This window comes from Phoca vitulina, unplaced genomic scaffold (genome assembly GCF_004348235.1).
Source record: "Phoca vitulina isolate PV1807 unplaced genomic scaffold, GSC_HSeal_1.0 scaffold39, whole genome shotgun sequence".
In the NCBI taxonomy this organism is placed as follows: Eukaryota; Metazoa; Chordata; class Mammalia; order Carnivora; family Phocidae; genus Phoca; species Phoca vitulina.
In genome coordinates, this window is record NW_022589742.1 from 10359184 (window position 1) to 10374086 (window position 14903).

Below are 14903 nucleotides of genomic sequence, written 5' to 3' on the forward strand. Positions count from 1 at the left end.
GAATCAGAGACCTGTACCTCTGAAACAAATAATACATTATATGTTAAGAAAAAAAGAAGATAGCAGGAAGGGAAGAATGAAGGGGGGAAATCGGAGGGGGAGACGAACCATGAGAGACTATGGACTCTGAGAAACAAACTGAGGGTTCTAGAGAGGAGGGGGGTGGGGGGATGGGTTAGCCTGGTGATTGGTATTAAGGAGGGCACGTTCTGCATGGAGCACTGGGTGTTATACGCAAACAATGAATCATGGATCACTACATCAAAAACTAATGATGTAATGTATGGTGATTAACATAACATAATAAATTAAAAAAAGAAGAAGGGAAATATCAGATGGAACTCTGACGTTTAGGTAAGAAGGAAGAGCGTTGAAAATTATAAATATCTATATAAATATAAAAGACTATTTTTTTTCAATTTCATAAAACTCTTTAAAACAAGGATGATAACATTGTCTTGTGGGGTTTCTGATCTTAGACATAATATATATGACAACTATAACATAAAATACAGAGGGTGTAAATGGATATGTATGGTCAATGTTTGTGTGTTTTACATGAATTGGTACAATGTTGCCTCGAAGCAGACTACAAAAATATAAGGATGCATATTGTAATCTCTAGAGCAACCATCAAGAAAATAATGCAAATAGATATAACTAAATAGTCGGTAAAACATTCAAGCTCAATTGTAATAAATATTAAAATAAACCAAAAGGCATCAGGAAAAGAGGAACAAAAACCAGAAGGACAGGTAGAAAATAAAATAAAATGGTAGTCTTAAATCCAACCAGACCAAAAAATACATTAAATGTTCAAAGAATTATACACTTCATTTCAAAGGCAGATATTTTCAGGATGGATAAAAAAGTGAAACACAAACTGTATGCTATCTACAAGAAGTGCACTTTAAATATGAAGAAATAGATAGGAAGTAAGTGCATGCAAAAACCTATATACAACAGTAAACAGGAGAAAGCTGCAATGACTATATTAAAATCAGATAAAATGGACTGCAAGACAAAGAGTATTCCCAGAAATAAAGAGAACTATTTCATAATGATAAATAGGTTAGTATTAGAGTTACTATGAGGAAGACATAACAACATGTATATTATAGCAGAGTCCCAAAATAAACAAAGCAAAATTTGACACAAGAGAGAAATAGACAATTTCACGATCAAAGTCAGAGATTTTAACACCTCTCTAAACTAGGAAACAACTAGAAAAAAATCAGTAAAGACCTAGATGATCTGAGCAACATTATCGACCACTTTGCGATCTAACTGGTATTTGTAGGACAACATAACCAACGACTGCAGAACACACCAAGTGTTTCAAGCGTATGAAACATCAAAATAGATCACACACTGGGTCATAAAACAAGTCTCAACAAATTTAAATGGATTGAAATTATTCTGAGTACATTCTGTGATCCATGTGAAATAAATAAGAAATCAACAACAACAATATGTCTTGGATGTTCCTCAAATATTTGGGACTTAAAGAACACACTCCTGAATAATCCACGGATCAAAGAAGAAAGTAGGAAATATTCTGAACTGACTGCTCATGAAAATACAACATATCAGGGCGCCTGGGTGGCTCAGTCGGTTGAGGGACCAACTCTTGGTTTCAGCTTAGGTCATGATCTTGAGTAGTGGGATCAAGCCTGGGTTGGGCTCCACTCAGTCTGCTTGAGGGATTCTCTCTCTCCTTCTCCCTCTGCCCCTCCCCTTGCTCGTGCTCTCTCTCTCTCTCTCTCTTTCTGAAAGAAAGAAAGAAAATACAACATATCAAAATTTGCAGACCACAGCTGAACAGTGCTTAGAGAGATATTTATAGTTTTTTATGATTATATTAGAAAAGAAGAAGTGTCTAAAATCAATGGCCTATGGATCCACCTTAAGAAACTAGATAAAGTGGGTGCCTGGGTGGTTCAGTCGGTTGGACGTCTGCCTTCGGCTCAGGTCATGATCCCAGGGTCCTGGGATGGAACCCCGCATCAGGCTCCCTGCTTGGTGGGAGTCTGCTTCTCCCTTTCCCTCTGCTCCTCCCCCTGCTTGTGCTCTCTCGCTATGTCAAATAAATAAATAACATCTTTAAAAAAGCAACTAGATAAAGAAGAGCAAAATAAGCACAAAGTAAGTACACAGAGGGAAATAATAAAGCTAAGAGCAGATGGTAACAAAATAGAAAACAAACGATAAAGAAAATTAATGAAGTTGGTTCTTAAAAAGGATCAACAAAATTGAAAAATCTCTAGTTTTACTGATCAAGAGAAAAAAAAGAACAAGAAAAGAAATTAACATTATCAAGAATTTGGGACTCCTGGGTGGCTCAGACGGTTAAGCATCTGCCTTGGCTCAGGTCATGATTCCAGGGTCCTGGGATCGAGTCCCACATTGGGCTCCCTGTTCAGCGGGAAGTCTGCTTCTCCCTCTGTCTGCTGCTCCCCCTGCTTGTGTGCTCTCTCTCTCTCTCACAAATAAATAAATAAAATCTAAAAAAAAAAAAAAAACCATTATCAAGATTAAAGAGAGATTTTTTACTGTAGATCAGAGATTGATAAATTGGTCAGCAGGCCAAATCCTACCCAAGGCTTGTTTTCATATGTCTCAAGCTAAGAATGGCTTTTACATTTCATTTTTTAAAGAATGTGACAAAGGAGGGAAGGAAAGAAGGAAGGGAGAGAGGGAAGGGGAGGGAGGGAGGGAGGGAAAGAGAGAAAGAAAAAAAAATGTTCATCACACAGAGACCACCTGTGACTTACAAAGCCTGAAATATTTATTACCTTTTACAGAAAAAGTTTGCTGACCACCCCTATAAATCCTACAGACATTAAGAAATCATTACAAAATATTATGAACTACCATCAATAAGCTTGACAAGTTAGATGAAATAAATTCTTAGAAAAATATGACTAACCAAAACAGACAAAAGATGAATCAGAACATCGAATGGCTCTACATCCATTAAATTAATTAGGTTTGCTATTAAAATACTTCCCACAAAGAAATTCCAGACCCAGAGAGTTTCCTAGTGAACCTTATCAAGCATTTGATGAAGGAATAACACCAATGTTACACAAACGCTTTCTGAAAGTATAACAGGGACCATTTCCCAACTCACTTTTATGAAGTTGGCATGACCTTAATCTAAAGCCTGATAAAAAAAAATTAGAAAAAAATTCCAGACCAACATCCTTCATGAACATTAGTGTAAAAATACTTAAAATATAAGCAAGTTGAAAATAGCAGTATATAAACATCATTATATATAGTATATAATATAGTATATATATATATAAAATACACCATTACCAGTAGGTTTTCTTCCAAAAATGCAAGATTGGTTTAACATCCTAAAATCAGTGTAATTCACTGGATTAGAAGGATAAAAGGGAGAAGCCAAGTGATTGCTTCAAGAGATACAGAAAAAAAAAAATTGACAAAATCCAGCAACCACTCACAGTAAAATTTCTCAGCAAACCAGAAAGAGAAAATAATTTTCTCAATCAAGTAAAGGGCATCTGAAAACAAAACAACAACAACAAAAAACCATGGCTAACATCACAGTAATGGTAAAATTGTGACTACTTTTCTTCTGATATCAAGAACAAGACAAGGATGTCAGTTTAACTACTTCAATTCAGAATTTTATTGGAGGCACTAATAGCAAAAAGGCCAAAAGAAAGGAATAAAAGGAATAAAAACCAATAAGAAAGACATTAAACTGTCTCTGTTGCCAGATGACATTACATAGAATGTCTTAAGGAATCTCTAAAATAACCACTACAACTAACAGTTTAGCAAATTCATAGGATTCAAAATTAGATCATGATGATAGATAGATAGATAGATAGAGAGATAGAGAGATGATAGATAGAGATAGCTAGAGATAGACATAGAATATCAAATTTATTTTTATATTTAACAAAAGACATGGGAGGGGCGCCTGGGTGGCTCAGATGGTTAAGTGTCTGCCTTCAGCTCAGGTCATGATCCCAGGGTCCTTGGATCGAGCCCCGCATCAGGCTCCCAGCTCAGCAGGGAGTCTGCTTCTCCCTCTCCCTCTGCCTCTCCTCCTGCTTATGCTCTCTCTGTCTCTCTCTCAAATAAATAAATAAAATCTTTAAAAAAACAAAACAAAACAAAAAGACATGTGATACTACTCCACTTAAAACTTCAAAACATGGTGATACTACTCTGCTTAAAACTACAAAACAAAGGGACACCTGGGTGGTTCAGTCAGTTAAGAGTCCAACGCTTGATCTCGGCTCAGGTCTCGATTTCACTGTGATGAATTCAAGCCCCATATTTGGCTCCATGCTGGGTGTAAGTAAATAAATTTATTCCTAAATATTTTATGTTTTCTGATGTTGTTGCAAATGGAATTTTTTAAATTTAATTTTCCAATTATTTGCTGCAAGTATATAAAAATTAAAAGTTGATGGTCTATGTCTATCTCTATTTATCACCTAGGAGTAAGTACACCTGTGATGAGCACAGGGTCATGTATGGAAGTGTTGAATCACTATATTGTACACCTGAAACTAATATAACACCATATGTTAACTGAATGAAAATAAAAACTTAAAATAATAAATAAATAAATAAATAAATAAAGTACAAAACATTGCTAAGGGAAATTAAAGTCGACCTGAGTAAATGTTCCTGGATGAGAAGACTTAATATTACTAAGAAATCAGTTCTCCCAAAATTAATCAATAGCTTAACTCAATCCCAATCACTTTCAACACATTTCTTTTTTGTACAAATTGATAAGCATGTTTGAAAATTCCTATGGACACGGGAAAGGCCTAGAATAACCAAAGCTATCTTGAGAAAGAACAAAGTTGAAGGACTCACACTACCTGACTTCAAGACTGGAGGGATCAAGACAGTGTGATCATGGCATACGCATCTATAAGAAAATTAATGGAACAGAATAGAAAGTTCAGAAATAGACCTACATCTGCATGATTGATTTTTTGTCCAAGATGCCAAAGCAAGCCAAGGGGGAAAGAAAAGTCTCAATAAATGGTGCTGGAGTAAGTGAGTATCTAGATAGAACAAAATGAACTCCAAACCATATGCTACACCATACTTCCTCACACCATGCACAAAATTTAATTCAATTAGGTTTATAGTCCTACCCATTAAAGCTAAAACCATAGACCTTTGAAAGGAAAGCATAGAATAGCTTCATGACCTGCTGGTAGGCAAAGATTTCTTAGACAAGTCACAGGTTGTTCATAAAAGAAAGAACTGATAAATTATACCTCATCAAAGGTAAAACTTATGCTCATCAGTAGACACCACTGAGGGGGCACCTGGGTGGCTCAGTCGGTTAAGCATCCAACTCTTGATTTCAGCTCAGGTCATGGTCTCAGGGTTGTGGGATCAAGCCCCACATTGGGCTCCACACGCAGCACAGAGTCTGCTTGAGATTCTCTCCCTCTCCCTTTGCCTGCCCCCCACTCACTCTCTCTCTCTCTCTCTCTCTAAAGAAAGAAAAAGACACCACTGAGGAAATGAATAGGCAAGCCGCAGAGAAAATATTTTCAAAACATGTATCTGATAAATGCCTTGTATCCAGGATATATAAAAAATACAACTTAATAAGAAGACAAACAACCCAATTTAAAAGTGGGCGAAAGATTTTAACAGATGCATCACCAAAGAAGATTCCCAAATGGTCAATACAAAAATGAGGGGCCCCTGGGTGGCTCAGTCGTTAAGTGTCTGACTTCAGTTCAGGTCATGATCCCAGGGTCCTGGGATCCAGCCCCGAATCGGACTCCCTGCTCGGCGGGAAGCCTGCTTCTCCCTCTCCCACTCCCCCTGCTTGTGTTCCCTCTCTCGCTGTGTCTCTCTCTGTCAAATAAATAAATAAAATCTTTAAAAAAATGAAAAATCAAACTAATGTAGCATTCTGTGTCAACTATACTTCTATTTTATTTTTTTTAAGATTTTATTTATTTATTTGTCAGAGAGAGAGAGCACAAGCAGGGGGAGCGGCAGAGGGAGAGGAAGAAGTAGGCTCCCCGTTGAGCAGGGAGCCTGATGCAGAACTTGATCCCAGGACCCTGGGATCATGACCTGAGCTGAAGGCAGACGCTTAACCAACTGAGCCACCCAGGCACCCTGTACTTCGATTTAAAAAGAAAATGAAAAATCACTCCATGATCCACTTAGGAAAACAGCATGTTAGCTTCTTACAAATTTAAACTTACATCTTATAAGCCAGCAATCCCTTTCCTAGGTGTTTACTCAAGATATATGAAAACATATGTCCACACAGAGACTTTTACATGAATGTTCAATGCAGTATTTATCGTTCATAATAGCCAAAAACCAGAAACAATCCCAATGTCCATCAATAGGAGACTAGACACACGATCTTTGGTATATCCATACAATGGAATATTATTCAGCAATAAAAAAGAATGAACTATAGAAACAAAAGAACGCTACACGCAAGCAGTCCTATATAAAACAGCACATATTTTACAATTCCATTTATATAAAGTTCTAGAACAGGCAAAACTATGGTGGCAAAATATCAGAACAGTGGTTGCCAGGGGAGGTCGTAGTTGTGGGGATTGACTGGGAAGGGGCAGGAGGGGAATTTTAGGGGTGACACTAATAGTCTATGTCTTGATGGGGGTTTGAGTTAAACAGATGTACACATCTGTTAGAATTCAGAAAATATATACTTAGAATTTGTGCATTTCCCCATATGGAAATTTTATAATTTTTTTAAACAGTAAATTAAAAAAAATGGCGCCCTCCCAAATGGTCTTCTGCAGGGGGTGGCGGCCTGTGGCCTGCCAAAGGCTGAGGTATTGTGGTGTGATGGAAAGGGCCCAGACTTTAAAGCCAGACAGACATAAGTGTGAATACTGGCTTTGCCATTAGGCTGTGTGTCCTTGAGCAAGTTACTCAACTGCTCTGTTTCCTTATCTGTACAGACATCATCCCCAACATCCGGAAATGGTAGCTAATAATAAGGTAACACGTGAGATGATTTCGGGCCACAGGGCCAAAGGTGGTATCATTCCAACCAAGGTGTTAGGCTACTGGGGTTTCTACGTGAATCTTTCACTGGGATATTTGTATTTTCATAAGGTCCTCTGAACACTAAAACCTTTAAAAAGTATCCCCTCTCTCTCCCAAGGAGTAAGTGAACGAAGACTTGCCTGATCTGTTCTCAGTTCCCCGAGCTGGACTCACCTCAAGGTTTGCACCTTCTTCATCGGAGCGAATGCCGAAGGTCATGCCTTCAAATGTGTGGTCCATCCGCAGGACGGCCAACGCCAGCCTGTCTGCCGTCAGATTTGCTGTCCTCCCAGAAAACTCCATCTTGTGACCAGCACGCTCGATTGTCCTCAGAATTCTGCAAGGAACCGCACGGAGAGAAGAGCATTCCTACCGCTTGAATATAAGGCCCATTCTCCTTCCGAGATTTCCTCAATGTAAGACTTTTCCTTCAGTTTTAATCACTGTCTTTATATTGTTTAAGGGATTAGTAAATCAGAGTGCTGGCTTTGGAGTCAGACAGGCTCAGGTTTAAGTCTTAGTTCCTCTAATGTCTAACAATAACGTGGTCGAGCTTCTGTTTACTCACCTGCAAGCCAGAGGTAATCCTAGCAGTCCTCTCGCAAGGTGGGTCAAGATTAAATGACATTATTGTATGTAAAGCCAGATACTGCATGGCTTCATAAGCCAAGAAAGTTGGATTTTATTCTACGTGTACCAGAAAACCACCAAGGGGTTTTAAAAGCAAGAGAATGACATGATCTGATATGTGCATGCAAAGATCTTTCTGGCTGCCATGTAGAAGAAAGACCATAGGGAAGCAAGTGCAGAGGCGGGGATCCCAGTTAGGAGGTTACTGTGGAAGGTCAGCGGAGAGGTATGAGGCTGGGGCTAGGGTGGTGGTGATGGTGGGGATGAACACAAGTAGATGGGTTCGAGGAATATTTCAGGGATTAAAAACCTCACATCCGGTGCCTCCTACAAGACTTGGTTACTGGTTGGCTGTGAGGTAGAGGGAGGTAACTAGTATTATGCCTAAGCTTTTTGCTTGAGCACTGGGCGGATGCATTTTATAGGTATTGGGGGAGCACCCAGGGTGGGGAAAATAGAGTGGAGGTTTGGTTTGGGGCAACTATCTACTTGAAATGCTGCTATGATTAATGTTGAATTAGAATTTTGCAATGCATTCCTTCACAATTGGGATTTGTGTGGGATGACCCCATTGCACTGTACTAACTCAGCTTTCGATGCATAGCCACCTGACCTTGACAATTTGGGACTGTATGCAAAGGAATGAATAACAAATATTATAAAGTTTTATGAAATAACTTATTTTACCAAAGCATTAGTACTTACCCATTTCTCACTTCATGCAGATCAGAGGCTGAATTGTTTTGTTTTCCCAAAACAGCATTGATTATTTGTAATATAATCTGGGTTAGATTCATACTTATCTCATCACACTGGGAAATATCAGATGCTTTAGAAACAATAATCTTTGTTTCTTCTTCATCCAGAATGGGGGATGCATTTATTAAATTTAAAACGTGCTCTGCAACATCATCCACATTCTCTGGGGAAAGAAAATTGAAATGGAAAACCTGCATTATTTAGTTTGGGGCCATGCTGGTCTGCTTCCTTCCCTCTAAAAAGTAAAGGCAGTCAAATGCAAATATCTACCCAGGCAGCAAAATTTACAATAAAAAAGAAGGCTGGACCTCAATTTCTACAATAAGCGGAGTCCCAGAAAATAGCACATAAGTCAAGTTTTTATTCATTAAATCCTTTTTAAAATACACCAGGGAAACCTTTTTGTCACTGAAGATTATCTTGCAATTAGATTCTAATTAAGTTAAGACTTTTGAGTATTGGATTGAGTTAAGTAGATCCCACCTGTACTAAAATATCAGCAAACACTCAGTCTGTGTTTTCATAATCAAGGGTGGTGATGATATTTTTCTGTCAAGAACCAGCAATCACAGAAAAAAAGCAAATATGGACCACATATAATAAAAAGCAATTTCATTTAGATTTTTTTTTTTAGAGAGAGTAAGAACAATAGATATTAACTCGCCCACTTTTTTCTTCACTTTTTATTATGGAAATTTTCAAACATGCACAAAAGTAGAAAGAATAGTATAATGAATCCCCATGTACCTCATGAATCACCTAGCTTCAACAAGTGTCAATGAAGAGCTAATCTTATTTTATCTACACTCTCACCCACTTTCCCCCAACCCCAGATTATTTTAAAGCAAATCCCAGACGTACCATTTTATCTATAAATACTTCAGTATGCATCTCTAAAACAAAAGACCTCTGTTTGTCATAACCATAATGCCAGTATTTGTTAAACAAATACAATACAAATTAGATTTTAGTTCAATATAACCCATATAAAACTAAGTTCCTTGTGGTGCTCTCCTAGCTTAAAGCACTCACATTTAAGTCCAGTAACTGAAATATAACGGACAATAATCGAGAAATACAATCCATTGAGAAAAAGTCCAGACAGAGATTATATTCATAACTTAACCTGGGTTACATTACAAATAACCAAGTCTGTTTGGGAAAACAAAATAAATTACCATAAACATCATCCTCTCTCTCTCTCTCTCTCTCTCTTTCTCCCTCTCTCTCTCTGTAAACAACTCTCTGTCCTTGTCAATGTAAATTAAGCAATCTTAACTGAGATTCTCTCAATTCCCCCCCCTTAACCATTACTTCAATCTGCCCAACCATGGCCTACCTAGGAATTGAGGTAGAAGAAAGGGGGAGGTTGAACAGGGTTATAATTACTTCTAAATTAATATTTTGTCCTTGTTACATCTGTCTTCTGGTCAGTTAAAGAAACTGAGAAAACAATAAGACAGGGGATGGAAGAAAAATATAGTGCTCTCATTCACCAATCTATCATTCTTATTAAATTTTCAGGCTTTGCTGTAAATGGGATAGCCAGAGCTGCCTACCTGGAGTCATTCTTTGGGCCTTGGTGGTGTGACTTTACTTCCTGCAGTCCCTGCTGTCGCAGGAGGAAAGTAAACAATAGGCCAATGGGAGACTAACTATATTGTGGAAAGTAATTGTAGACTTTTCATCTACAGTTATATGTTTTTTAAGTCAAACTCAGGACAAATTACACACATTGTGTAAAAATTCTAAGTCCTCGAGCCAAAGCAGTAAAAGGAATCCTCCCTTCTTCGTTGTAAAATAAATAGATCTCCCATTGCTTGAAATAGTTTCAATTAATCTGCCAATAATTGCAGCCATCAAAACAATAATCATATCTGTTATTGACTGAGCAATTTCTATGAGCCAGTATTGGTGTTGTCTACAGCTGCATAACAAACTACCTCCAAACGTAACGACTTCAAACAAGAATTCATTATTATCCCTCATGGTTCTGTGTGTTGACCAGTTTCCGCTGAGCGGTTCTGATTTAGGGTCTCTCATGCAGTTGCGCTCAGATGGCAGCTGGGACTGGAGTCATCTGAAGACTCGACTGGGCTGGAAGTCTGAGATGGCTCACTCACACGGCTGGCAGTTGATGCCCATGGACCAGTCAGTTGGGGCTCTTGTCCTCTGGGGGTCAGTTGAGGCTGTTCCCGACACATGGCCTTTCCCAGTGGTATAACTGGGGCCAGCTGGTATCAACTTGTCAGAATGAATTGTTAAATTTTCAGGAATTTTATGAGCTGGTTATTAAACACAGCCATTATCAAAAATTAAATTACATCAACTTTTAATTAAATAAGTTATATTAAAAACAATGGGGATACCCAAGACTCATCACTTCCTAATGAGTTTGCTACAGTTTAGTAATCTATGCTTTGGCGATTATTTAGATCTACAGTATCTGTGTATCTCTTACCAACTCCATGTTCAGTAATTGCATGTTGTAGTTTGTATTCAGCCATCAGGGGAGGATCACACCAAGGAAATCAGCAAGTGCGACAAAATTACCTTTTTTGGCAGAGCTGGTGGTTAAACATTTTCCAGGCTTCTTATAGCATGCTGTCTGGGTTCTGAGAGCATACAAGAGAATGGAAGCAGAAATTTCCAGTCCCCTTAAAAGTTAGTCCCACGATTGGCACAGCCTCACCACTGCCAAATTCTACTGGGCTAGGTAGTCACAAGGCAGCCCTGATTCAACTTCTAATAGACAAGGAGGGAATGAATCGATGGTGGGCATTTTGGAGACAAGATACCACAAGGCATTAGACATACATTCTCCAATTTAACGGTCATGATAGCCCTGTGTGACGGGTACTAACATTATTCCCTTTATACAGATTAGGAAATTGTGACACGGAGATTCTAACCCAGATTTTAATCCAGGCCTGTTTGATTCCGAAGCTAGTGTTCTTTGATATCACGTTCTACTTTGCCCCTTTTCTCTACAGTTTGGGGGTTGGAATAGCTGTGCTTTGCAGTCCTTCTCCCTGACATCCTGGGAATTACATCATTCTCTCTCCACCATGCACTATCTTGCCCAGGCAGCGAGATGGACACACCCAGGAGACAGCTTTGTGAAAAGTTCCAGCCAACTTCATTAGAGTGCGATGCATCTTCAGTATTTTGGAGGTCACAAAGACAGGGCAAAGCAAAGAACCCACAGACCTTTGAAATAGGGGTACCTTTTTGAACTCTGCGATATTAAGGAGTTACATAAAATGAGCATTTAACTGGGGAACTGACAAGTTTTTCTCCAACCAAGATATCTAATGCTTGTCAGCAAGATTGAAGGCTAAAGAAAAATTGTTTCAAAGTGAATGCATTTTCTTTCCCTTACAGTGTACTCATTTTTCATTAAGCTCCTGACTTACAAGGAGAAGCCTTCCTCCGAAGCTAATAAATTTGATAATTTATTTTCAGTTATATACATTACAGCCACCATGCAACCGTTCTCATCCTCTGCAGATTTTTTTTTTTAACAAAGTGACTTCTGACAGTTAATTTTCTAAAAATCCTAACTCAGTGCAATGCTTTTCTTATTGTTATGGTTGTTTAACTTTTTCTCCTAAGGAGAAAATTCTATTATCGTGTCTAAGAAAAATGTGTCGCTCAGAGGAGGGAGGTCAGCATGAAACACAGACCTCTCTGACTCGCTGCCTGCTTGCTTCAAGCTGCAACCCTCCCTAGTGACTCATGATTTTGGACCTAGAAACCATCAGAGCCATGCTTACTTTTCTAATTCTTCTAGATATTCCTTGGCAAGGACCTCAAATTTCCATCTTCTGCAAGGAAGACAAGTCTGAGGAGTTCACTGCCTCAAGGCAATTCCCTGGCTGTCCTGTGCCTCAGTTTCCAACTAGTCATCATGGTGGGGTGGGGGCTTCACGTGGTAGAACTACGCCTAACAAGGTATGTATAGACTGAGAGTCAATGAGGGAAACTTAGGCATGCTTTCAAAACACCGATAAGGAGGGGCAGGACTTCAAGAATAGCACTGTAAGGAGGGGTTGGGCAAAAGTTCACCAAGAGCAACCTCTGTCACACTGGTCAAAATTAGCAAAGACAACCATTCAAAGTCTCTGGAGGTTGATCTTCCAACCAACTGAGATGCATTTAATCAACAAAATCTATGGACACTTGGTCAGTACAGTGGGAGGCCATGGCATTTGGGCTAGGAAATGCACCCATCTCCCAGAGCTCTGCCTTGTGGAAAAATTGCTCTGTTGGGCTAGGCAGCTGAGTGGTAGTTACCATCTCCCCCAGGTCACTGGGGTAGAAGAACTATTCTGAGTGGATTTGAGAGCCAGTGAACCTTGGAAGTTCCCATATTTCTGGCTCGCGTCTGAGTGCCAGCACCAAGTCCCCCTTCCCCTCAAATTCAAACACAGCCCCTGCTCCATAGGGAAACCCTGGTGAAGCACCTTGTGAAGGACACATTCATCACACCACCATCTCCCAAGCTCTTGCCCCATAGGACAGATATTTTTTTCACAGAGAAGGGTGGGAGAAAGCCTCAAAGACTGGCAATACTCTGCCCCTGCCAAGGGGATGGACTATAATGGGATCAGACTATGGAGCAATTTATGCCCCGGGGTTTTGTCAAAAACAACAGAGCCATCAGCTAGCAATTAGGAGGCTAACAGCTGGGTGTGATACGGAGAGAGGCACACCATCCAGAAGCTCAGCAGGGAGATGGGAGAAAGAAACAGAGAGAACCTAGCTAGAACCACAGTCATCCCTGGTAGTCAGGGAGAATAGGTACAAGACCAAGGCTGCATCTTCTCCGGAGAAGAATCAGAAGATGTACACTGCAGGGACAACGGAGTTTACCGAACTAGTCTAGCTAATGGTATCTTTTACAGAAATAGAAAAAGCAATTCTAAAATTCATATGGAACCACACACACACACATACACACACACACACACAAACCAAATAGCCAAATCAATCTTGAGAAAGACATCACACATCTTGATATCAAAATATAATACAAAGCTACAGTAATCAAAACAGCATGGTACTGGTATAAAGACAGACCTATAAACCAATGAAACAGGGACCCTGGGTGGCTCAGTCTGTTAAGCGGCTGCCTTCGGCTCAGGTCATGATCCCAGGGTCCTGGGATTGAGTCCCACATAGGGGGGACTGCTTCTTCCTCTGCCTGCCTCTCTCTCTGCTTGTGCTCTCTCTCTCTGTCTCAAATAAAAATAAAATCTTAAAAAAAAAAAGCAATGGAACAGAATAGAGAGCCCAGAAACAAATCCACACATATACCATCAACCAATCTTCAATAACAGTGCAAAGAACACACAATGGAAAAAGGACAATCTCGTCCATAAACGGTGTTGGGAAAACTGAAAATTCACATGCAAAAGAATGAAATTGGCCCTCCTGTTACACCTTACACAAAAATCAACTCAAAATTATTCAAGACTTAAATGCAAGACCTGAAAATCAAAAACTCTTAGAAGAGAACATAATGGAAAATCTTCATGACATTGATCTTGGCAACGATTTCATGGATATGACACCAAAGCACAGGTGACAGAAACAAAAATAAACAAGTGGGACTCCATCAAATAAAAAGTTTCTCACAACAAGGGAGATAATCAATCAATCAACAGAGTGAAAAGACAGCTTACTGAATGGGAGAAAATATTTGCAAACCATATATTTGATAAGGAGTTAATCTCCAAAATATACAAAGAATTTTTATAACTCATGGGGCACCTGGCTGGCTCAGTCCATAGAGCATGCAACTCTCGATCTCTGGGTCGTGAGTTCAAGCCCCACATTGGGCATGGAGCCTACTTAAAAAAAATTTTTTTAAGAATTTCTCTTACTCAAAAAAAAAAAATTTCTTACTCAAGAGTGAACAAACAGGTAACCTGATTTAAAAATGAACTAAGGACTCAAATAGACATTTCTCAGAAGACATAAAAAAGACCAACAGATATATGAAAAGGTACTCAACACCAGTAATCATCAGGGAAATGGAAATCAAAACCACAATGAGATATCACTTCACAACTGTCAGGATGGCTATTATCAGAAATCAAGAGGTAACAAAGTGTTGTCAAGGGTGTGGAGAAAATGGTACCCTGGTACACTGTGGGTGGGAATGTAAATTGGTGCAGCCATTGTGGAAGACAAATTAAAAATAGAACTACTGTATGATCCAGCAATCTCACTTGTGTATGTATATCCAAAGGAACTAAAATCACTATCTCAAAGAGATATCAGCACGCACAAGTTCATTACATTATTCACAATAGTCAAGATACGGAAATAACGTTAAGTGTCCATCTAGAGATAAAGAAAACGTCACACACATACATACACACTGGAATATTATTCACTTTCAAAAAGAAGGAAATCCTGCCATTTGCAACAACATGGATAAA

General features: G+C 39.0%; 1 protein-coding gene across 1 annotated transcript in view; it reads right to left on the minus strand.

Annotated features, from left to right (window-relative positions):
• The window catches only part of ADGRG4 (adhesion G protein-coupled receptor G4), an 84430-nt gene that overhangs the window by 35564 nt on the left and 33963 nt on the right, over positions 1-14903 (minus strand). The window contains 2 exon segments of the mRNA XM_032428240.1: positions 7240-7402; positions 8401-8617. Coding sequence (XP_032284131.1) covers positions 7240-7402; positions 8401-8617 — 380 coding nt within the window.